General features: G+C 39.8%; 1 protein-coding gene across 3 annotated transcripts in view; it reads left to right on the plus strand.

Annotated features, from left to right (window-relative positions):
- Positions 1-25,336, plus strand: part of MRPS5 (mitochondrial ribosomal protein S5) — a 61,089-nt gene that overhangs the window by 11,269 nt on the left and 24,484 nt on the right. For all 3 annotated transcript variants that reach the window (XM_026110518.2, XM_026110517.2, XM_064510082.1), the window contains 3 exons: positions 10,985-11,110; positions 11,415-11,648; positions 16,676-16,710. In XM_026110518.2, coding sequence (XP_025966303.1) covers positions 10,985-11,110; positions 11,415-11,648; positions 16,676-16,710 — 395 coding nt within the window. The remainder of the gene's footprint in view (positions 1-10,984; positions 11,111-11,414; positions 11,649-16,675; positions 16,711-25,336) is intronic.

The following is a 25,336-nucleotide window of genomic DNA, read 5'->3' on the forward strand; positions in this document are numbered from 1 at the left end:
TTACTGTTCTTTTTCCACTTGGATGCATGCACTGAAAAGATATGCTGTTGAGTTAAAAAAAGAAGCAAAGTTTTGTGCAGTTCGTACGTAGCTTTCCGTTTGTGAATATAAATTTAAGCCTCGCAGCCTAGTATGTCTTCCCCCAGACTGTGGTGGGGCTGAGGACATGTCACCTGCCTGCTGTATTTTGTACAGTGTTTTCTGAAGGATATTTGGGAGCATGTGAATTGGAAAGGTTGGTGTGGAAGAACAGGTTTATGCTGAAATGGGCCATGGAGAATTGGGCTTTGGAAGTATCTGGAAAGGATATTTAAGTGCTGAGAGTAGCAAGGAGAAGCTGCATTTGTGTGAGCGGAGTGTAGGCTGGCTTAGTGCGTAGGGAGAGCAGGTACGTGGGAAACTTACAATAGCCGATTTCTGTGGAGTATCTTTCAGAGGAGAGGGGGACATTTAAATGGATGGTGAGGCCATGGCAAGGCATTGGCTCAATTCTGTGGCTGCCAAGGGGAAGGAAAACTCTGGGGATTTATCGAACTGACTAGAATGGGAGCCCTGTGGGGCAGACTTGTCTGCAGAAGGTTTGAGGCCAATGCTGGTTTTATCTTAGCTGTTAGATGTTTTCCTTTTCAGTTTGCAATGTCTTCGGCCCCTGCAGCTTTTCAGGTTCTCTTAGGTACCGTTTTGTGCTCCATCCCAATGATACTAGTGGTGAGACAAGAAAAAGGAAACAGCTTTACCTTGTCAGGCAGAGTCCTTTGACCAAAGAGCTCCGGTGGCCGCTGTTCCTACGCACCAACTAAATGCATGAAGTTGCACCGTCGTAAAGCTTCCTGATGATAGTGCCCATATCGGCAACACTGTCTTCTACTCAGGCTGCCCAGTCAGCTTACTCACAGCTGCATCTCTCCCCTTCTTTTTGCAAGTGCCGTCAGGCTTTTAGTACTTTACTATGATGGGGTTTTTTTACTTCTATGAAGCCTTCTTTCTTCTCTAGAAATGCTCTCAAAGCAAGGAGGTCGTTTTCATTTTTCCTAGCTGGTAGTATTTTTGGTAGAAGGCTGGGGGTTTCATAACTGCTCTTCTTGCTGAGCTGTTTTCCCTTCCTTTTTTCCATGCTAGTGTTCTTTGAATAGTTAAAAAAAAAATAAAAAAAAAACTTCAAAATTCAAATGAAGTAAGATATTAGCTGTATAAATCACATTATGGCACTCATGTTCTCTAGCAGTGGAGTTGTTTCAAAAGTATGGCAACATTAAAAAATGCAGATAGGACCGTTTTATATGAAGCAATTTTCAAGTGAAATGTCAACCAAATGACAATCCTTTCTGACTGAGGAAGGTGACAGTACTTTTCTATCTCATTAGTGAAGGTTTACTTCTCTTCCATCATAGTCTTAAAAATGTTAACATCCTCTTGTTAGGAGGGTCGTCTGTACCTTCAGCTTGACCTTTAAAAGTAGTTTAACTCACTTGAAGAGGAGGAATTGCAATTATCCCAGGCAGCCTGTGGTCCTTACCCAGAGAGCTGGCTCCTGCACTCCAACAGAACTGTACACAGGGGTTTGTTCTTGTCCCGTGGCATATACCAGTGAGTCTGTAATGAAGCAATTTAAACTGATCTTGTTATCCTAGGCTTAGTTTCCATCCTTCCCACCCACCCACTGTGAGAAGCAATTAGGTTTACAGTCTCCAAAATGCTTAGAGATTTCACATGCTTACTTAGAGATATTATGGAAGGGCCTGATTTTTTCAAACCGTATTGAATACCTTCCTCTGAAAAATCTTGCCTCCTTTTCTGGTGTGTCTAAACAGACCCTGGCATGTGCAAGTAAGGTCTTGCTTGTGCCTGTTTCAGTCCAGATTCTGTCTGAGAGGATAGGGCAGATCTGTTTTCCCTTCCTCTCAGTATATTTACGTGCTTTCATGTGCATGCATACAGGCTGGGAAATCCCACTGATCCCGACTTTCTGTGCAGATACTTAAGCTTCCGATCTTTGACAGGCATTGATTTAAAAAATGTTGTATGTTTCCTGGAAGTATGTGTCTATGTCTGAGGTATAGTTGAGGCAAATGTGAGGTATGGGCCCCGTTTTAATTGGACAGCCACAGATTTGAAAATAGGGGCTGTCATTGTCGAAGGCAGCAGAGGCTTGCAGATGTGTCCTGAATGCTGAAACCATTTGACTTGCTCCCAGACAGAATATCAAGCTGTTATGTAGAATTATACCTGTACGAAATAGCTTTGACCCCAATCATCCAAACCCTGCGGTAACACCAAGCAAGCACAATTTCCTCAACATCCGTTGTGTGCGAGACTAATGAACTTTTATGTGAAACTGTGATTATATCAAAGTTATGCTTTCCTACTTAATGTATTAATTGTACTGATTAAACTTGGAAACAAGTGAAAAGGAAGAGCTCAAGTTCTTTGTTGCTAGATGAGGATTCCTATTAGGTTAGAATATGGAATACAGAAGATGACCACTTTCCAGAGCTTTTAGACCTAGTTTGTAACAACCAAAGGCGAATCACTTAAGCCAGTGATGTAAAATCATACTCAGGAGTAGCATGTGTTGTCTCTGGAGGCTTTGCTTACCGTAAGGAATTGTACTCAGTATAAACCTTTGGGTTATTCATTGGAAACATCAGTTCCCGAAACCCTACTTTTTAATTACATTTTATATTAAATTTTCCCAGTTCTGCTATGCGAGTTTGCTTTGGATAAAATTGTTCATTTTTCTGTCTTGCCTAATTTGAGGATCAGAGTTTAAAAAAATAAACTTTTTTTCCATTTTAAAAGATTATTTTATTAACTGAGTATGACTACTCCGGATAAACAATTGCTAAATTACCACTAGTCACTGCCAACAATAAAATGTGAACAGTTTTGTTGTTTCAGCATTAACAGTGCTATTAAGATCTCCAAATGCAGTACTGCCTTTTTTTCTCTCCCTTTTACAAGGGGGATGTCTGTGTGTGCATGTGTTGAAGCATAGCTGGTTTATTGTTTTTAGTCAGGAAAAGGAGAATGAATATAAAATGCCTTAAAGTAAAATGCCTTAAAGTTAATAGCACTGATTGAGGGAGTTGTTTCTTCTGGTTTTGATTTGCGACCGCGCAGTGTATCTTTGGTGAAGTCATTTCAGGCAAGCGGCCGCTGGTTTTTTGGTTTTGTCTTGAGGAAATGAACCAGACCAAGGGTGTTGAGTTTGCGAGACTCATTGAAACTGGCCTTCTCCAAATCCATCCGGTGACATTGACGCCATCTTCTTAATACTTTTTAAAATACAAAAAGCTGGAAATGAAAGATTTAAAAGATACTAGCCTGAACACAGCATCTTATTCTTGTGAGCTGCTATGAAGAAGAAATGCAAGTTCTCAGTTGTTTGTCAGGATTTACAGTCGTTATTTACAGCTGTTTTGGCTCTTTCTTTCAGTTAACAAGTTTTTATCTATTATTGATTAGGTTTGTAGCAGGATTTGATTTATGGCTGTCCTGAGGAACCCATGTCTGTAGCTGTCCACTAATGTTCCTGAATTGCTGGTTTTAAAGAAATGTAAAAGTCTTCTGCAAAATGCACTGTGGCAGCGTGCTGGAAGTTTGCAGTTAGGCAGAGTTATTCATTGTGTAGCAGTATCAATACATCTTTCAGGATAGTATTTTCCAACTGCCAAGATTTCTTTGTAATTTCAGAATGCAATAGTTTTGGGTTTGGTTATTGAGAAGTTGCCCCAAACTTTCCGGTAGGTAGAATGGGACAAAGGTTAGGTTATAGAAACATCCTCTGCTTCCAGCAAATTTGCAAACATGCCTCAACTAGATTTGTTCTGCAATGCACATAATGAGACCTGGTGGGTTTTTTAATGGTATTATGAAACTTAAATAAATAAGCAGGTAGCCCTTAGCGCTTCAGCAGTGTACAGAGGGTTTTTTAAAGTTTATTTGTGTAAGAATACCTACAGGAACTAGCACTAACATCAAGAAAAAACAAATAGAAGGCAGAAAGCTTGTTAGTGGATGAGGTTCTTTCCTGTTTCAATATTGTGGAGACCCAGCTGGCAGTAAGAAGTAGAAATGCTGCCCGTGAAAAAAGAACCTGTCAGAAGAGCCGAAGTGTGTTGCTCTTACGGTGAAGATTTTTGATGGCCACCGTGAAAACAAGCTCAATGTGCAGGGCGTTTGTCTGTGTTCCCTAATTTCCCTTGATACCTTTTTCTCGTAAATTGGCATGTTTCTCTTTTTATGGCAGCCATTAAATTGTTAGAAAAACTGCTTTATTGTGGAGGTGACTTAGCATGGAGGCTGTGACATAGAATGCCAAGTACTAAACTTAATACATAGAGGTATCTTTGTAGGCACATTTTCTAGATTGGCCCAATTTAAACACCGTTCCTAAAAAGTGGTGAGGGGTTTATTTGCTATGTGGCGTATTTGCATTATTTGCCATAAGTCAGAATGACTAATTTTCTGAGGTCATCAGCACTGTACAAATGTATTAAACGCAAGTACAGCACCTTCAGCTTTACAGGGATGCTATGGCTCGTGATAGGGTATTGGTTAACTGATGTAGGTCACCAAAGTTAGGAAGTTTATGCATTAATTAGTTCTACAGGAGGGTGTCTGTTACTGGCTGTATCACTTTACCAGAAGTTTGAGAGATTTAGTAAGATTTCCAAAGAGCATTTCAGCCATTGCTGCCTTCCATTTTACAAGTGGAAAAAGCATCTGAGCATAGTTCACTCAGGTTTGGAGCTTTGACAATTAAGAAATATACTTGGTTTTGGAAAAATTGGTGGAAAAAATGCTGAAATGTCATTGTGAGCTGTTATTGAAAATAACAGAAGTATAGGTTCAAAGCCAATGCAAGCTAGATCTGTTCAAAGTTTTAAAAAATTAACTGCTATTGGGTTTTTCAGGCTTCTGAAGAAAGTTGTCATTTTGCAAGGAAAACTTGATGTTTAGAATTCCTGTAGACCATTCCGGTTAGCTCTGATGAGACAGGGTTACCGTTGTCTTTTCTGGTACCGTAAGATCATGAAACTCTTTTTAATTGGAACAGTCTAGTTCTGCCTGCACCTCAGTGCCGAGACTGAGTAATTTTGTTGCATCATGTCAGTGCCCTGCATTAAAAATTCCTGTTCAACAGGGTATCAATTTACTGACGGTTGAATTGTCACTGAGAACTTGCATAATTTAGAAATGAGTGGGTTGCTGTGTTCTCATTAATACCAGTATTAGATACTAGCCATATAATCAAAGTGATAGAAGGATTAACTTAATTATCTAAGTTTCTAAAATCTCACCAAATCTTGCTTTAGAAGGATTACTTCTTACTGTTCATGAACACCGACAGGATGACCTGTCTGGAGGCTTTGTCTCTTCGGACCAAATGCTAAAATGCAGTTCTCAGTAGTGAAGAATTTGTTTAAAACCTGTCTGGGACAGGGACAGACTTTTTGTTGTCTAGTGTGTAGCTGCATGATTCTTACCAGAGATGCACGTCCTTAAAATGTTAGCCAAAGCTGTAGACTTTTGAAAGTAGAACCGTGTCAAAGAACAGAAGAGTGGGAGTGAGTTTGTTGTTAACATCCTCTACAGTGATGACATCTTGTTCTACAACTTGAATCATCTTGGCATCTTGGAGGCGCCAAGCTGTACAATTAGTGACATTGTATTTTTTCCAGTCTCATCCTACTTCAGCTATACCTGGAGGCCAGCTCTGAATGTGGGCCCGGCATTTGCTTTTCATACCTGGGCCTTTTCTGAGCTGCTGGTTGTGGTGAGGCAGTAGGAGTGCACGTTTTTTCCAGGAATTTAGAGTCTATCCTGTTGTTTCAAAAAGGTCTCTCAAAAACAACAGGTATCCAATACAAAAAACTATGTGACTGTGCTACAGTAGTGTCTAAGAGGTTTCTAGGAGTAGGTTAAAAATGAAGTGAACTTTTAGAGCTTGAGAATGACCTTGGCTGGTCAGACCAAATGTCCATCTAACCCAGCATCCTGCCTCCAGCAGCAGCAGATGCTATGGGAAGAGTATAAGAATATGACGAGCATGAAGGAATATTTCCTCAAAAAGTCCTCACAGCCTGCAGTGACTTGTGACATGGCATTTTGTGCATCTATAGCTCTAGGTGGCTTTTTCTTCTGAGAATTTGTTCAGCTGCTTTTGAACCCATACAAACTTTCTGTCATGAGCACATTCTCTTTTCCGGAGATGGAGAAGCACGTATTCGTTAGAGAAGACAAGGTCAAGGAAATGCCCTCTGCACTTGAGTATAAAATGTCGAGGTCTGTGATGCTTGGTCCCTGGAGGAGTTGATTCTGAAGCTGCTGACCTGCCCCTGGGAGAATCGTCTGCTTTTGGTCCTTAAGCAGCTGAGTCTAGACTGTCATTTATCTGAAGCTGAAACTTCATGTGAATTGCAGTAGGATAAATAAGCAGCATATACTCTTTAAAGATGTTGTTTCATATTTCATGTCATGTGTGGAGTATTTTTTCCAAATCCCATTTTTATTTTGAGGGGGAGTGGTTAAAATATCATACCTTCCTAGAATTCATCTGCTAATAAAAATACATATTCAGAGCCAAAACTTGGAAGTGAATGTTAGCAATTGGAAAGACCTTACTAAGTTTCTTAAGGTAATAGAGATACATAGATGTAATGGCATTTGTGGGCAATAGTGCGTTGGAGTAAGCACATTTGTTATGACATGTTCATAAATCTTTTTATTATGTCAGTAATATTAATCTCTGTGGATCTCTGCTGTTGTTCTACCACAAGACAATTCTGTCATCAAAAAACCTTAAGCAAAAATTACTTGTAAGTGGAAAATGTCAGCCTCTTTAGCTGTTTTACAAAATTAATCCTTTCTTTCCCTGTTACTTATATCTACAAGTAGTGCTCCCATCAGTTTTCCAACTTACTGTCATTTGTCTTTTAGTTTATAGCCTAAGCAAGCCAGGAACTCTCATCTTGCAAGAGGCAAGGAAATCTGCTTTTAATCTCACAGCTTATCAGGATCTTGTATTCTATTTTCTGACATGGTTTATAGCAAGACTTTGTGGTAGTACTTGAGAGTCACTGAGGTATGGTCTAATATTCATCATCCACTGAAGTAAGCACTAAGACTGTCTGGTTTCTGAAATTGGGGGATAGTATAAAGTGCACAAAAACAAATCCTTTTCAGAACATTATGACCATCTTTTATGTAGAAGATAAAATGGAGTGGCGTCATACAAACCTATTATTGGTACTTGTTGGTGATCAGCTTGCATAAAGCATGCTTTCAACAAAATTGAATAGCGGATTTTTTCTAGGCCACAGCAATAAAATCTTACATATCACACAGTTTCTCTTTTTCAGTTAGTAGCTATATGCTGTTTGGTAATTGTCTGGAAACATATAGTGGCCCTTTATGACTGGGGCTATTTTAGCTGTGGAAGAGTGAACACAGCTTCCTATTTTACTGAGTTGGCGCAAAGGCAGCATAAAGGTAAGGCCACAGATCATTAGGAGGCTGCATACCTATTGTTCTCCCTTCATTTCAGAGCATCTCTGCAAACGTGAAAAGCCGTATGCTGATGTTCATTTCTGTTTGGGGTTATATCCTCCATTAACCAGGGTTTGCTCCTGCCTCTGTATCTGTTCTCCAGTCATCTTGATGCTTGGCTGCCAAGTCAGATTGACCTTTCTTATGGTCAGATCTTGATTTTTTTCCATTGCTTTGTTGTCTGTCCGTCTTCAGCAATGTCCCCACCATTGTAATCGCCTTGACTGCAGCCTATTTCCCTTCATGTCACTTTGTCTTAAAATCAGTTTGATATCTCCCATCTTACAGAGAACCCTCAGCTTGATAGCCTGTAGGCTTCTGATGTGTTTCATGAAATTCACCAGCTTTCCAAACACATGATGATATTATTATAGACTGATTAGCTGAACTGCACTTTGGTACCAAATGTGACGTTGTCCTCTGGTTCTAATTTTGTCAGATTTTGTGTGGTGCTTGAGGCCAATACTAGTCTCAGCCTGACCTCGTCTTTGCCAAATCTGTTGGCATTGACTTGTCTCCTTTGGTACAAAGCAATGTCCTTACTCTGTGACTTTTGCTATTTTCCCTGTTTTGAGATTAAGTGATTTTTATCATCTAGATATTTAGAATACAGTTCCAAGTACTGGGTTGGACTGAGCGTTACCAGCTCAAGAGCTCCCTGTTCTTGTCTCTCAGCTGCTTGTTCCTGCCGCTCTGCAGCCTCCTCGGTAGTCAGCAGGACTGCTTGTGGGGCCACACAAACTGCTGTAGACTGGAGAACTGTTCGAGTTTGAAAACAACCCTACAGAGGAACACATGCATGAACTGCACCTTTATTGTAATGTCGTGTTTCCAGGCCAGCAGCATTATCATAAATACACTGAATCTGCTAGTTATGCAATGTTTTCTGAAGGAACTAAGAAGCTTAAGTCTGCATGATCAATCATCAGCTTTCCAACTCATGCATCAGTCTCATAGTCCACTTTAAAAACATGAAAAGCTGCATAACTTGATACATCACCTGCCTACCAGTAATTTTTTTATTAAACTTTAAGGTAGTGTTAACTTAGGGTAATATTCAGAACTTGTATGTATTGTCTACTACCCCTAGCAGCTGATGTCTTTCACTAGAAGTAATGTGCTTAGTCAGCACTGAATTTTTTCTGTTTGGTGAATTCTGTGCGGATTTGCGTTTCTTTGGTGGTATTTTGGTCCTGCCTAGTAGCCACACTGAGCCATGCCCTGGCAAGATCTGGACTCCTTCCTCTTATATTTCACATCCTGATAGCTGATAACATTCACTCACCTGTACTTGCTCTCCAAGGAGCGATAAAACTTTTCCTCCTCTTTCTTCTGGTGCTTCTGGCATTTAGCACACAGTTATGTCCATTGGTTCTTTGTAGTCAGCTGGAAACATTTTTGTGGCTGGCTGCTCAGATGCTGGTTTCCAGCCATTCAGTAAAGTTGCTCTGTTTTTACCATTAACATCTCAACATTAGCATTCACTTGAGTGTCCAGACAAAGAGAGCATATTTTCAGATAGTCATTTCCTCTGTGCAGGGAATAAAACCTGCCCAGGAGCAAATACAGTTCTTGCATCGCAGCATGTAAGAAATGTGATAAATGTCACTGTTATCTGCAATCCACAGACATTTCCACTTGTTTAGCCTGACATGAAATCTGTATTACTCTTTTTGGCTTGCTGTACTATTCCTACAATATATATCATTTGGATGACTTTTTAGGCCATTCTGCTCTTGCCCATCTTGTGGGAATGCTATTTTGTAGCTTCCTGGACTTGTAGTATTGCATGTCTTTCCTTGTCTGCATCTTTTCTAATGTACTGAGCTTTGACTGCTTGTTTGTACTTGATTGTACTTCTCAAAAAAGAGTTACGTTTATGCATCCCAGTTTGAAAAGGATTTTTGATGAAAAAGGGGAGATCACACCTTTGAAAGAGCCACCTAGATACTATAGTCAAACTTAATGCAAAAATAAACTTAGGCAGTTAGCGTTCACTCTAGAAATCCTGGCTAACTCCAGTTTTTCAGCTTGCTGTCCCCATAGCAGAGCTTTCCCCAGCGCCAGTGCAGCTGCCAGTCTGCAGGACAGGATCTCTCACGCGGATTCATCTGCCAAGCGTGGTGGAATTGTTGCTGAGAAACTGTAGGCATTTGAATATAGTTATTTTTCTTCCCCTGGTTAAAAGTGTTTATAGATGGCTAATTTAGATAAAACAGAATCAGTCCGTAGTCTGAGACAAAGATTGAAACTGTCATAGGAACATTGCCTCTGGATGAAGCACATGATAACATCAGTCTGCAAATAAAACGGTGGTTGTGCTTACCGATTCCATGGTGGCAGCCTTCACATCTGCACTACCAGGGCGCAATGCTGTCTGTGCAATGTCTTCCTCGCGTCAACAATTCATTTCTGGCTAGTTTTTGTTTACATTATGAGGAAGTAATGGTAGTCCTGGTGGACAAGTTGACCATGAGCCACCAATGTGCCCCTGTGGCCAAGAAGGCCAATGGTCTCCTGGGCTGCATGAGGAAGAGCATTGCCAGCAGGTCGAGGGAGGTGATCCTGCCCCTCTGCTCAGCCCTGGTGAGGCAGCAACTGGAGTGCTGGGTCCAGTGCTGGGCTCCCCAGTACAGGAGAGACATGGAGCTACTGGAGCGAGGGCAGCAGAGGGCTGCTAAGATGATGAAGGGACTGGAGCATCTCTCATGTGAGGAAAGGCTGAGAGAGCTGGGACTGCCCAGCCTGGAGAAGAGAAGGCTGAGGGGGGATCTTATCAGTGTGTATAAGTATCTGAAGGGAGGGTGTAGAGAGGATGGGGCCAGACTCTTTTCAGTGGTGCCCCGTGGCAGGACGAGAGGCAATGGGCACAAACTGAAACACAGGAAGCTCTGGCTGAACGTGAGGAAAAACCTCTGTACTGTGAGGGTGACTGAGCCCTGGAGCAGGTTGCCCGGAGAGGCTGTGGGGTCTCAAAAGCCATCTGGGCAGGACCCTGGGCAGCGTGCTGTAGGTGACCCTGCTTGGGCAGGGGGGTTGGACTAGATGATCTCCAGAGGTCCCTTCCAGCCTCAGCCATTCTGTGATTCTGCGAAGCCCCCTGTTTCTATCAGCTGGGCAAACAGTACGGTGAAATTAACTGTTTGCTTTGTTTGCCTTTAAATTGATTTTGAATATCCTTTTAAAAACCATGCACTCGGCCGGGTGCCTATCTTATTGCAGTCGTCATCGACAGCAGAGGCACATCTGCAGCAGGTAGGTGTATGTACATGTAGTAGGAAATTACTTCCTTAGCAAAGTAGTAGTCCTACAGCTTAGTACTAAATCACAGCAAAGATCAAGCAAGGGTTAATATGCTCAATTTTTTTGTTCAGCTTCATTTTCCAGTATAAGCTGTACTTGTACGTTACTTATGAAAGCTTTCCCATTTCAGTGACAGCTGATGAGCTGTGGAAAGGAGCTTTGGCAGAGACTGGTGTGGGAGTAAAGAAAGGAAGAGGAAAGAGAAGGAAGAAGAAGCTAAGGAAGAATCTCAATAGAGGCCAGGAGATCGGTGAAGGTAGATTCACAAATAAGAAGACATGTGCGGACATTTTCATGTGTAGTATTTCTTGGTTTTATAAACTGAAAAATTGCTGTTAATTGTCACAGCAGCTTTAGAGGTTTTTATCTTACTAAAAAAAAAATCTCAGTGTGGTTGTTTGATGTGGTTTGTGGTTTTTAAATATAAATTCTGTATCACAGAACGCACTTGAAATACATGAGCGTATTACCCCTTCCATTTTATTGGAATTTCCCAGTGTGTAGAGTTTCAGTCCTAATTTGGAAGAAAATACATTTTTTTTCTTTTTGCTATTTTCAAGGACGTTCCGGTTTCCTCTGGCCTGGTCTTAATACTCCTGTGATACAAAGTGGGAGAGTCCAGGCAGTTACCCAGCGAAAAAAAGAAGAACGAGAGAGAATTCAGTCTGAAATTGTTCAGCAGAGAGACACATGGGAGAAGAAAAGAAAAATAAAAGTTAAGAGAGAGGGAGGTTGGAGTGGAAATTGTTGGGGAGGTGTCATTCTGGACCCTCCCGACCCAGGTCCTAATGGAGGTAAGAAGGCTGAATATCTTTCTAGTTTTATTTGATCTTACTGATTAAGGGGCCAGGAGAAAGTAGGATCCAGACTTTTCCTGTGATTGAAAATCCATTTTATATTTCTCTGTTACGCATCTCTCTATCTGTACCTACTTCCATATGTAAACCAAGGCAGCTAAATCCAAGAACAAGCTGTGTTAACACAAGTGAAATCTTTTAAATTACTGCTTGGTTCAGTATAGCTGTTAGACTACTACATTATACTTTTGACTACGTTATGTTATACTGTATTAGAGACATATTATTATATATAATATTATAGACATATTATTAGATAGACTATATTATGTTATAGACTGTTGTAAGAGTCTTACAGTGTGGAAACTTTTTTTTGTGTTCAGCATCAGTGGTCTGGAGTATAAAGTGTAGCCATGTTGTTGTATAGTCTTTTAAAGGATCCTGTGAGATAGATGAGCCTTTCTTTTCTAGTTCATTTAATGGAGTATGATTTAAGAAGATGTAGTTGGAATGTAGCTAATAGGTGTTCATTATTTATATACTGCCTACCTACATCTCGTAGTGAAACTGGAGGTCCTACATGTAGACTGGAAAGGTAAACTTAACTTTTGTTAGAACAAGTGTTCTTGAGACCAGTAGAAATTCTATGGTAGCTTTATTTAACATTAGAAAAAACAACTCTTTTCAACTAGTTAAATATGAGGATGAGTTGTTACTCGTACTCAGCTGAAGCAGTTAGTGATGCTTGTATTTTTATTGTCATCTTTAGGCCTTTAGGGTTAAAGGAGATAAGTGAGACAGTTCTTATTTTTTAGCATTGTTGTTTCAGGCTTGTTGCAGACTCCAGTCATTTTAATAGTTAAGCCTGGTTCATTATTTTCAGAGTTCACTTTGTCTAGTAAAATGTTCTCCCAGTGAAAGCTTGGATCTTGGAACATATGTTGCAGCAAGACAAACATAAATGGGGAAAAGCATGTGTGGAATCACAATTATATTGGTTTCTGATATTTTCTCGGTCACATTTGCTCCTGAGTCTGCCTGGTGCTTTGTTTATGAATTTCTCCTTGTCTTTGACTATTTCCTGGTGATTTGTTGTTGGACCTGGATTCAAAATTCCACGTGTGCCTTGTGCCAGGTCAGAAGGAAGAGGGAGCATTATCTTTTTAGTGTGAGTTAATGCCGTTGTCCATGTAGACTGAAGTTTTATTGGCATTTTTTGCAGCTTTCGCTCTTGTAAATTCATGCCCTTGCTACCCTCTACTACTCCTCCGTTCCCCCCCCCCCCCCCCCCCGCTTGCCAGGTTTTCCATTCTTATAGCTTTGTGGCTTATATGTTTTGTGGCTTATGTCACGGTAACATCTGAGTTATGTTGTTTCCCTCAGACTTATCTTGTGAATTTATGGAGAGCCTGCCTATTGATCTCTTTGGGGAGGTTATTTTGTCTTGAATTTTAAGAACATCCCACTGTATTTTAATACCAGCATAATCCTGAAGTATATAAATGAAAGGTTAGCTACAGCTGCTCCCTTGCATTTCGTTTTATTACCTTGAAAGCAAATATTTCATGAAAGGCAGTGACAGGAGGGTGGACTTGGCAGCCTGTCACTGAGTGGCCCCAGTCTTACAAGCGGAAAAATAGATGATTTGAGAAATTAATAAATTGTTTCAAATTTCCCATAAAGTTGGTGGTGGAATATAGAGAAAGTATGGATTTCATAGTTCTAGTTCTTTAATTTGAATAAAAGACTATGCTGTTTTTAACTTGAAATGCAATTTCAAATAGTCCATTCCATTAAAAGAAGGGGCAGCTGTTGCAAACAACATTTATGCCTGTATGAGTTTTACTCTCCAGTATTCTCCTTGATTTTGGTATGGCTGATGCTATTGATGTTGGACACTTGCATTAAAGTTGGCAGTGTTGGGGCTGTAGTAGTAAGGTCACATTCAAACATGAAGAGGAAAGGTGCTCCAAGCAAAGTATGAAAGTGAAGCTGTCAGTTTTTATTTTAAATATGTTTGAGAAAAGCAGTTTCTGCTTAGCATGCACTTATTTCCTCTTAAGCCATTAGAAATCACAGGGATTTTCAAGTCCCCCATGATTCTGTGAGCATCTTTTTATGCAGAGGAATTAATTAAATGATTTTACAGGAGGACTGGGACACTGGCTATGTGCAAAGCACTGTCAAGGTGATAGAACAAATAGATCTGAAGCCACCAAACCCAGTGAATCTTTTTGTCCTGAGACCATGGCACTGCTGGATTCCCTGGTGTCAAAGCAAGCCTGAGCTCTGATGGAGGCTCTGTGCTTCAGCCCTTCCTTTCCCGTTGGGCTTCTCTAATACCAAACAGCGGTTGAGCGTATGCTTTGCCTTCCCTTCAGTGCCATTAATGAAAACAGGGATGGGAAGTTTGCTGGAATCTCATTGCTTTGAGACTTTGACATCTGACAAATTTGGTTGACGTTGACCAACGTGTTAGAAAAGACTGGGGGACAGATTGTGACTGCCATTCTTTCTGAAGTGCCTTCTCCTGCAGCCCGTTTACCTACTATGCTAGCTATCAGTGTAGAAAGAGCAGTCCTCTTCAGTTGGAAATGTGATTATTTTTCCCCCAAGTCATCAGTGCTCCTTTGTAATTGAAGAGGCTTCAGGGAAGGGACGGGGTGTGCGCTGGCATTTGATCACCTTCCCATGACGTTCCTGTGGACTAACAGGTCTCTAAATTGCAGAGAGAGAAGGAATGAATCGCCAGTTTTTCTTTTCACTGTTGCACTGTTTCCAGCTCCCAAGCCCTTTTCCAGAACCTCAGTGTGACTATCCAAACAAAATACGTGTCAAATGTTTAATTAACCCTGGTCTTCTCTGTAAAGCTGAAACGCTGTAGTTCATGAGGACAGTTGGAAAAGCCGGAGGATGGAAGTGTTGCATCAGTCCTGCGCATACTGAGATACTGCATTTTGTTCCACTGCCCATTCATTTAAAAGTCAGTGGGTTTTTTTTCCATGAGAGCAGTAAAAGGGGACTCCTTGTGTTGCATGTAAAAAAGGTACACGTGGAAAAGTATATGTATTAAAATAAAGATGAATAAAAATGTGCTCTCAATTACACAACAGCAAGCAAAGATACTTGCAATTTGTATTCAGGTGTTTGCGCAGTCATCAAGTTTGAAACAGGATCCTGGAGAAAATGGGTTCTTCTGACAGCATCCACGAGCCGCAGCATTTTTGCCTGCTTCTATGAAATAGATGGTGCGCGCTGCCAGTAGGCTTGCTGAAAGCCAAGCCTAAGGGATTTACTTGCTGTCTTTCCTTACAGAGCATGCCAGGGTGAAGGCCCATGGATCAGATGTGCCTGGGCTTCTCCCTGTCCGCCTGCTTTCAGCTCTCTCCCTTGAGTTACTGTCCTGGGAGGCAGCGCACATCGATGGGATGTCACGCCGTGCCCAGAGCACTGCAGTGGTTTTGCTCTTTCCTCCCCGCAAGGTTGTAAGACATTTCTGAAATGTCTTATTTCTTTGGAGCCGCTTCTAATGACGAAGCAGAAATGTAATACCTGTCTGCGCAACGGAAAGGATGCGTTTGCCCCTTCGAGTTGAATAACATGCCGTGCACCTGAACACAGCTCTTGCTACCGCTGTGGTGACAGGACTAAAACGCAGATGTGACGCGGAAGCAATCTTTATTTTGCAAGGCAGAACACTTTAACTGTCACTGAGCAGAAAGAAATAATGCTACAGTTGTGTTTGATTGATTACAAAGACATTTTTTCCAGCAGCTTTTGAAATTGAAACAGAAGAAATAGTCTCGCTCAGAGAAAAAGCCCCTGAACCATAGCCGCTTCAAATAACCAAGAATCTCATTCTGGAATTTCACAGAAATGCTACCAAAAAATACTTGCAATTTGCTTGAATCCCTATGGATTGTCTAATACAGGCTTCAAAATATTCTAAGTAATAATGGATAATGTGGCCGTGAGGGAAGTGACCTCTACTGAGCTACTTTTTTTTTCTTTTTTTAATCATTTGCAGCATTTGATCAGTGTACATGCAATGTGGAGTTCACTCATTAGAGCAGTGGTTAGGGCAGTTTACCCAAGCCAGCCAGTGAAAACCCCAAATGTTTTGTTATCATAGCATGCTGTGGAAAATTATTTATCATAGCATTTCTGCAGCTGTAGAAAATTGGGAAGAATATCAAGTATGATTTAACAGAAATACTTCAGTGTAAATGCTGAGTTTTGCGGGGGTTTCCAAAAAAAAAATTTTCAGGTTAAATTCAGAGAAGAGGTGTACCTCGTGGCCAAAATATTGGACAGATTCTCGGGACATCTGGGATCTTTATCAGCTCTGCTGTAGTTTTCTGTGTGATGTTCAAGCAAAGGAGTTAAATCTGTATATCTTGCTTTACCATTTAGAAAATCAGAGGGTTTTTTCCTTCCTGTGCACTCGTCTGGTTATTTAGGTTGGACATTCTTTGAATGCTGTTTCCCTCTTACTTCTCTGCAAATACAGTACTTAAAAAGATGAGATATTGATTGTGGTTGAAGGTTAGAGTCCCTAATAGAGCACAATGAGCGTGTTTAACAGTTGTCACCTCTTAATTATAACAAGCAGTATTGTAATTATAACAAGAGCTGCATTAGAATTTCTGGGAAGTTCATCATTTGAACTGGAATTTTTTTAAGCTAAGTTTCTTCACAAATATTTTTTTTTTACAAAAGAAATGAAAAAAAGATCTTATGTTTTATAAATAAGGGCTATATGTTGTTTTCTCACCGACATTCTAAGGGCGAATCAATGTATGGAGTCAAATCACAAAATATATTTGAGGTCTTTAAAAAGAAAGCAACTCACTTGAGATACTTATGTTCAAATTCTTCTTACCTTTTCTACTTAATACTGAGGTTAATTTATAAATTACAGTTATATAAAAATTAGGTCTTTTTTAAATTACACCACCTGCAGAGAGCTGTGCTGATAGATAATTAATACACAGAAACGTAATACCTTATTTTTCTCCCAACAGAGACTTACGAGGATTTTGAAACAAGAGTCATTGAGGTAAGCGTTACAAAAGCGTTCAAGGACTTTCACTAATTGTCACTATTTTATATTCATCTTGCACTTTATTAACCAGCGCTTGATAAGTCAGTCTTATAGCAATAGGATTTAGTCCGGTATTGTATTGCAATTGCATCTGCTCTGTTGAGCAAGTAATGCCGGGAATAATGCAGGTCTTGTTTCCACCTTCATTCATAAACAGCTCACATTGCATTATCTGACTTCAAAAATAGCTGAGAATCAAACCGAATAACTGAGGAAAAGATGCTAGTGTCTGCCTGTGCTTATTTCCAGTATTGTCATCGTCTCTTACTTTTAGTAAATAAGATCTAATATATTCTGTAAATCCTACTGTCTTATTGTTTGCAAGTAGTAAAGTTGACTCCCATATGCTTATGTCACAAATTTGTTCATGGTTGGACATTGTGGAATTATTCTAGATGCTCTTGAACTTTGTAGTTGGCTGGATGGCACTTCATAATGGAAGTGCGGAATATTTTAAAGAACAGTAAATGCGTTGAAAAGCATTCTGCAAGTCCTAAGTATTTAATGAAATCCTTGAATCACTTTAGTAAATGCTAGAAGAATGTAAGTTTTTGTTGGCACTTGATGATAATGGCAAACTTTAAAGTGGTGGTGCAGTTGGAATTATTACTTAACTATAAACTCATTCCATAAACTTACATAGCCAAAATTAGCTTATAAACTCTGTGGACTTTTCCTTGTAATTGTGAAAATAGTTTGGTATTATAAACAAAAGCAATAAGTAATTCTTTGGTAGTAAGTTGAGAAGCTGCTGAGGTTTTAAAATATTTAGTCTTCCTTTTCGTGACTGTGTCACCTTCTTCAAACATGCAGCAACTCTTCCCATGTGTAACTGGTCTTATGCAATCCCCTGACTGGTGTGAAGTGGTACTAGCTGACAACTAAACCCATGCCATTTGAGATGTTTGCTAACTGACAGCAAAATTTCAAGCTACAGGCTAAGATCCTTAATGCTACCAGGAAAAGTTCTTTAGCCGCCCGAATTCTTGGTAGTAATTTCAGCAGAAACACTCATAGGAATGAGTGGTGAAAGAAACGCTTTTTTAAGAGAGTCAAATTGGGTTTTGTTTGGAAAAGAAGATAATCCATTGATAATAGTCGAAGTGGGTTTTGGTTGGGAAACAAGAAATGGTGGTGAAACATAACGTGTTGGTATTGCAGATATGTGGACCCTTGTTATTTCCCAAGGGAAAAGTCTTTACTGGAGAATGTAACTCATTCCAAAGCAGACCATTAACACTTAGTACTACAGAAGTCTGTGCTATCACAAGATGTATTTTACCCCCCATTTATCTTTATTTATTTATTATTTTTTTCTTATTAGGTTGTTTTTCATTTGAAATACATTAGTTGCTATGGAAACAAGGGCACTCGTGTAAGGATTGGTGAGGGGGAATCATGACTTCAGATATAAATTGATTTCTTGTGACTCATTTGCTACCAGTTCAGAATCAGACGATGCGCAGCATCCAGAAAGGTGGCAGCTGTGGAAGTGAGAACAATTTTTGCCCTCTTTCCCAACTTGTTCCCTTCCCTTCTACTTGCATCCTGACTTTAGTGAGACTAGTGGCAGCAGCAGCCAGCTCATTTCCAGCTCCATCTGAGTCCATGAGTTTGTGATTTATTTTCTTAGGCAGCTGAACTCTAACAATTTGGTTTTAATTTTTTTTTAAAATACTTGATGTGTTAAAAGGGCTTGATTTTTGCCAAAACAGTTGAGACATTTGAAAAGAAGACCTTCTAAAGTGTGGCAAATTGACCATCAAAACGCATTAATGAGAAGCTTCGGCTGAGCGTTCCTTGCTCAAAGGGATTGCTTTTAATGGTGAAGGAGAAGACCCTGGGAGAAGTTCAGTGTTACTTGCAGCAGTTTTGGATAGGCTGAGATCTGAAAGCCATGCTCAGGGCTTCGTGCCCTGAAGCCCAACTCAGCAGCCCGTGGAGCCGTGCAGACAGCGTGCCCCTCAAAGCAGGACACCATGCCTGTGAGTCTTCAGGTGGGCTGCCAGCTGGAGGAAGACATCCTGGCAGAGCAGGGATGTCTTCAGGGGAAGTTGTCAGAGCATGCCGCAATTCTGGAGATAACTGGAGATAGTAAGACCTCACTTCAAGGTGACTCTTTGCCTAGTTGGGCAGCCTGGGCAGAAGAACCTGAGCCTGCAGTAACTGCCACTGAGCTATCAGAGACCAAAAGGTTCTTTTAAGACCAAAATTCCTAAGGACATTTTGTTGAAATTTGAATTGTGCTTTGGTAAATTAAATTCAACCCTGTTACACAAATACTCAGTGGCACAAATCAACCCAGTGGTTTTGCGTTTAAAGTAATTGTATAAACTTTTTTACATTCATTTTACATTCTCTTGCTGTTTACTTATGAACAGATGAAATTGCTTATTAGATTTGCACTCCTCTCAGGGTTTTCATCAGAACATTCATTTGCTATTAATATTTAACTACTTCATTACGGAAAAAAAAAATACATGTTTAGTTGCTTCTTTAAAAAGTGACTCCTTTCATTTGTGATCATGATCTGAGAGCCAAGGTATAAACCTGGATCAGTATCCATTCTCTGACAGATACATAGCAGGTCTCTTTGCACATATGAATGCTGACGTATGACCCTTTTATCACTATAAAATAAAGTGGCTATTCATTGAGCTGTTATGCAGATGTATTGTCTTCCAACTCAGCATTGCTCAGTGGTAAAATGGACTTTCTTTTTGGCTCCACCATGGCATTTAACTTCCTGCTTTTTCTTTCTTTCTCTCTTGTTTCTACACCTTCTACTGTCAGAGAGCCACTCTCATTTTTATTTTTTCCTGGTCTGCCCGATAATGTAATTATTGTTGAAATAGTTAAATGCAAGTGTTGAAGTGCAGGCATCGGTAAGTAATTAATACTCTGAGATGAAAGAGGCAGAACTCTTCAAGCCACTGTTTTGGTCAGAAAGGCAAAACTATGTATTTTCTCTACTACTGGAACGAGCAGTCCCATTTAACCTTTTTTTTTTTTTTTTAAACAGCTCAAATCCAGTATTATCTGAGACTTTTCACGTGTTCCACTTTAATAAACAAATGTTTTTTTCATGGCTGAGATAAAAGAAGCACTGCTACTTTGCATGAGCCGATGTTTGTGTAATATTGGAAATCCAGCTGTAAGATTATCTGGTAGGATTAAAGGTGCGAGGCTAAAAAATTGGGTAGGGAAGGAAGGAGGTCATTTTTCCTCATAGTAGTGTATTAAAAGAAAAGACAGCTTCTCATGACAGGTTTTAATTTACTCTGAAGAGATATTACTTAACACATGGAGCATGATTTTTCTGCTTGCATCAGTAGTTGCGATGAAATTTTAGGAGCAATAAATGTACATATATATGATATATACAAGTCAAACTCCCTGAAGCCCAGGGGGAAAAAATGGAGTGTTTAGGTGTGTTGCTGTACTACTTTATCTGCTTGGCACTTCTCAGACCAGAATGCTCTTTGTTTTTTCCTTCAAGGGAGCCTCTACCACTTGCTGGGAAATGTTAGTAATCGAGAAAGAGGAAGCCAAATTCTCATCCCAATGTTACTGATGCAGTGTCCATCAGGGCAAAGTTTTCCTCAAAAGGGTGGGATTTGGAGAACTGGGATAAATAAAAAGATATTCAAACCCAGCACCCTGAGAAACATTCATGTCCACTTAGTGCTATCAGAATTTGCAAAACTAGTTTGGAAAGTAATGCCTAGTTACAGGACAGCTAAAGCAGTTAAGTGCAAGTGTGGTCACTTGCCGGAGAATTTTATGAAGTTGAACCATTACGTGCTTGCTGGATCTCTCTTCGTGATATGCAACAATCTGCTCAAAGGCCTTTGGGGTGACTAAAAGGGCAGTAAATATTTCACAGTCATAACCTCTTGTTTTTAAAATTTTCATGCAGAGATGACACAGCCTGAAAGTAAACAACAATTTGTCACTAAGCGCATGCGTCTCTGAAGCTGCCAGATGCCTTTTGATGGTCGTTTGAGTGAACTGTGGTTTCAGTCCAGAGAAATTAAACAAGTAGGAGGATTCACTACCCTTTCAGATGTGGCTTTGCCAATCAACAGTAGCAGATGGAAAGTTAGCTTTCAAAAGATACTATTTTGTGTTCTGGTATATTTTCAGCAAGCTTTTACAAATTGCAATTTTAAATGGGTAATGGTGACCGTTCATCACATTACTTGTCATTACTACAGCTTTGCTTATCAAGAAGTTCTATGAAAATTGCCTGCATTCTTAGAAGTCTTATGTTTTACCTGTATCTTTATGATAAAGGCTGTGACTGAGAAAGGGATTTGCTTCACTCTGTGTTTGAATCTCGGCTTAGTTTCACTCACAAACGCATCATCTTGTGTTCCCCTGCCAAAGTTCACTAGTGATGCCCCTTTTGGAATCATGTTCCTTCTGTGTCCTATTATGTACTGTCGTGTTGGAACTGCTGTTTTTTCTTCCTGCAAATCCTTTTTAAAAACAAATCACGTCTGACAAAACTGGCAAGGAATAACAATTTCTTAATTAGTGGGATGCACTTGAAAACAGTTATTCTGCCTCAAGATTTTGCGTTACGGTCAGAGTCAAATCTCGTATTGAGATTTTCATCTTTGGGGCTGTAACTCTCTTCTTCTGCAGTGCATATCTCTAAGCAAGCTGCAAGTGCCAAACATTTATTCTCATGCCAGACCTTATGTTGGGGTGTATTGTTCTTGGAGCATGGCCAAACACCACCTATTTTGGAGAAGGGCCTTTGAAAAAGCAAACCAATCCCTTGACCATAAATCAGAGCTGCTGGCTCAGGAACTGTGAAAGCAAGCAGCACTTGCTTGGTGTGGAGAGAAAAGGTTGTTCATTAAATGGGTGGCAGTCAAAGAGAGAAGGAGATGGCCATGTCCCGGCTCAGAACAGTACCAAATGTGGTAAGCAGAAAATCTGAGTAATGGGCAATCCCTTTAGATATCAGCTTTTCAGGGCTTATGGCAACACAGGGCTGCATAGGATTTAGGAGTGGGATACAGGATATGCAAAAGAGACTGTAAAGCAGCATCAGTGTCTCCTCTGAGAAAGAAGCAAATACTTCAAGTTAGGGAAATAAATACTGTCCTTTAATAATAATGCCCTTTCAGTGTGTCTTCTTTGAGGGCTTAGGGAGAAATGTGGAAACAGATGCATTAGCTGTGAACCACATCTCTTATGTGGAGGCAAGAGGCAGTTTTCCGTCTTCTTTGTTTTCAGCGCTCTCTCAACTCCCTGTCACTGTTTGTGTCGCCTGCCTTTAAAAATGATGGCCAAGTGCCTTTTGCCTGAAATCATACTGCCATTACTTGTGAGGTACTTTCCACAAAGAAATGTTGAATTCAGAGCTTATTTTCACCAACTTTTGAGAATCTCACTGTTGTATTTGATGTGGTAATAGGGGCCTGTCCTTTATCTTCATTGAAATACGTCATGTGGGCAGAGTAGAGAAGATTTTGCTGGAGTTAAAATCAAACATCTTTAAAATTGCCTTGGGTAACTAATAAATAGTGTGTGCAGGTTGCAAGAGCAATAGCAAAGTTAATGTAACTGCAATCAATCTTAAACTGTGTACAAGCATAACTCATTGCAAAGTGAGTTATTTCGGGTGACTTGAAAGCTTGGTTGAGTTGAGAAAGAGGGATTGTGAAAAACATTTCATTAAACAGAAGAGCCTGATTCACAACCCCTCCTTATCTGAAAGTTAAAAGAACAACAAGAGAAGACGGGATTCGAGGTGACTGACAGGGCTATTCCAGAAAATCGTCCTAGGTTTCTGTCCTCTTCTGATAAATGAGCAAATGCTTTTTGTCCCAAAGTGTCATCTTCCTGCATTTTGCTGAGCGGACCGCCTGTTGAGACTCCAGCCGGTTACATGAGTGTCTACTAGAAAAGTCCAACATATCAAAACCATTCCTTGTTGCACTGGTTTTGTTTATCTGCTGAGATGATGTTGTATTGGAATATCATACTGGAAAATTAAAAGTCATGAGGTGTTTTACGTATGTACAAAAATGTTCCAAGGAGCAAGTTATTTTACGTGTCTGCGGTGTTAAGGATAAGAAGCAATGGATTTAAATAGCGAGCAAGGGAAATTTGACTTCAGACATGAAGAAAAAGATGCTGTAGGGAATGTTGAATGCTGGTCCTGGAAGTACACAGGATCTCTATCGCTGGAGGCTCTTAAAAGCAGGTTAGGTAAATCTGTCAAGAATGCAATAAGGAGGCAAAATCAGTAACCTTCTAACTTTTCAGTGATTCTGTGGTTTTAAAAGTGCTGCTTGAGGGCATGTTGCTTTATGACTTTTCAAGTCTGTTTCATTTGATCTGTAGACATTTTTTGTTCACTTCCTCTTGTTTTACTTTATAAGGAGTGTAATTATTAACATCAGGGCAGATTTACCTTCAAAGGTACACACTCGGCTCCCGAAGGATACTCTTCTGACGCTATCATGAAACGAAATTAGGTTTGTGTTACTCTCCGAATGAACAGTACATGCAGGGAAGGAGAAGGAGCATGGCCCTGTGCTTTCCTCCCTGGCAGCAGTTGGGAATAGTCTGTAATTCAGCCCACGGATGTATGTCTGCAGTAGTTGAACTGTTGAACTGAAGTCTGAAGTAGTTGAGCTGACGCATCTGAGAGCCGTGCTGTCCCAGCAGAACTTCCAAAGAGCTCTCGCAAGAATGTGCTGCCTGGGTTAAAAATGCCTGTCCTTCCTTCTCATCGTTTCCCCAGTCCCCTCTTCCCCTCGATGTGACAAGTCTCTCCATGGCTGCACCCTTGCAAATGAAAAGTATTTTCCTTTTCAAGTTTTGTGTCAGTTGTCTTTGAACTTAAGTGTGTAGACCTTTCTTTGCCTTGCTGCCAGTGTCATTTTTTTCTCTGAATTTAAGTCCTGATCATTTATTTCATTTTCAATTTTTTCGTCTTCCACTTTTAGTTTAGCCCTGTGTGTAAGGTCAGGAATATTTACAGGGTCCCTTCTGTTATCTTGACAAAGCTATTTTATTCCGTGGATATGGTCACTATTTTAAAACTAAATCACTGTTTAAGATGAACTTTGAGTTTTCAAAGACTCAATGTGTAAAGTGGTAGTGGTATGCACAAGAACAGATTAAATTAAAGGCACTTGAAAGTTAATGTAATGAGGGATATTTTTTCCATTAATGAGCTTTAGTCTAAATCTTAAGAAAACATATTTTCAAAGGATCTGATCTTAACTGGCAGTTCATATTTAATGTTCTATATGCCTTGTTATAGTTATGGTCACTTATCCCATCTCTGAGATTGCAACACTAACGGAAATTCAGAATGATTCCACTTATTGCAGTTAAGTATATCTAAACTGACATTAATGCAGACCTGTTAAATTGAGTTCAGTATCAAGATTTTTGCTGTTTTCTCAAGTATTTTAGTATATTCTTGTGAGATTTGTCATGGGTGCCTAGATAAGAGATGATAGAAAATAGAATGAGACGCAAATTCGCGCTTAATGTCACAGATGGTTTGTTGCAACAGTAGATGAGTTATTTTTATCTATTGCATGCTTATATAGCATATTATATGTTCTGGTGTGCATATGTCTGGGCTTCCAAAAACAACTTTTAAGGATGGTATTATTAAAAAAAGCACTGGTGATCATCTGATCACATGTAAATCCATTTCCATACCAAATTCCTATTTAATAATATTTTAGGGATTACACTAAGATGGTTTTTGTTGCATTTATTATTCTATGTAAGCAATATTAAGATGTCTTGATTTGTGCCATATACTTTGTATGCAGGCTTAGTTTAAAATGCAGAATTAATCCATTGGTCTCAGGTTTAAAATCATTGGTTCAGAAAGAATAGTTGAACAGATGTGTGCATCTGTTCCGTTTCTTAATAAATGAATAGCCTTGGAGATGCTGAAGAGGCAGAGGAGCCTTCTCTCATTTTAATTCCTCTCAGATGAATCAATAGTGGGAATAACTGTACCCATAATAGAATTGTCATGGTGGGTTTTAGAAAAAAATCACCATTTATTAGAATTGCTTTAAGTAAATGAATCTTTGGAGTGGACTGAGAGGCTTTTAAAGTGATGTGGCAAAGTCTGGGTGGAAGTTTAGCTTTAAGCTTGGTCTGTGTTTGAAGGGAACTTGTAGAGTTGAGTTCCATGGGCACCTCCCATAAAAGCAGAGACAGATTTTTCTCTTTTTTTTCTCCTTTTTTCTGAGTCCTGTTTTATGTCGTAATGAAACATCAGCACCGTAAGTGCGCAATTTCAGTTTCTTTACTAAAAAAAAAAAAAAAAAAAAAAAAAAAAAAAGTGGTGTGTTCATTTAAAGTTTCTTTGATTGAGTCTGTATAAATTAGTAAGATGCTTCGGTTATAGGTCAGTAGTTAAATGTGAAACAAGTTGATTAATTAGGAAGTGCTATGATGTTTTATAAAGTTTTGTGAAATAGGTATGTGTTGGATTTAGGTAGATGCTGCATCTTTTCAGACTGTTGCTTTTCTGAGTTTTGCTTCATTCGGCCCTTGTGAAACGATGCTGTCTTCTGCAGTC

Source organism: Dromaius novaehollandiae, chromosome 3, assembly GCF_036370855.1.
Source record: "Dromaius novaehollandiae isolate bDroNov1 chromosome 3, bDroNov1.hap1, whole genome shotgun sequence".
NCBI classification, from domain to species: domain Eukaryota; kingdom Metazoa; phylum Chordata; class Aves; order Casuariiformes; family Dromaiidae; genus Dromaius; species Dromaius novaehollandiae.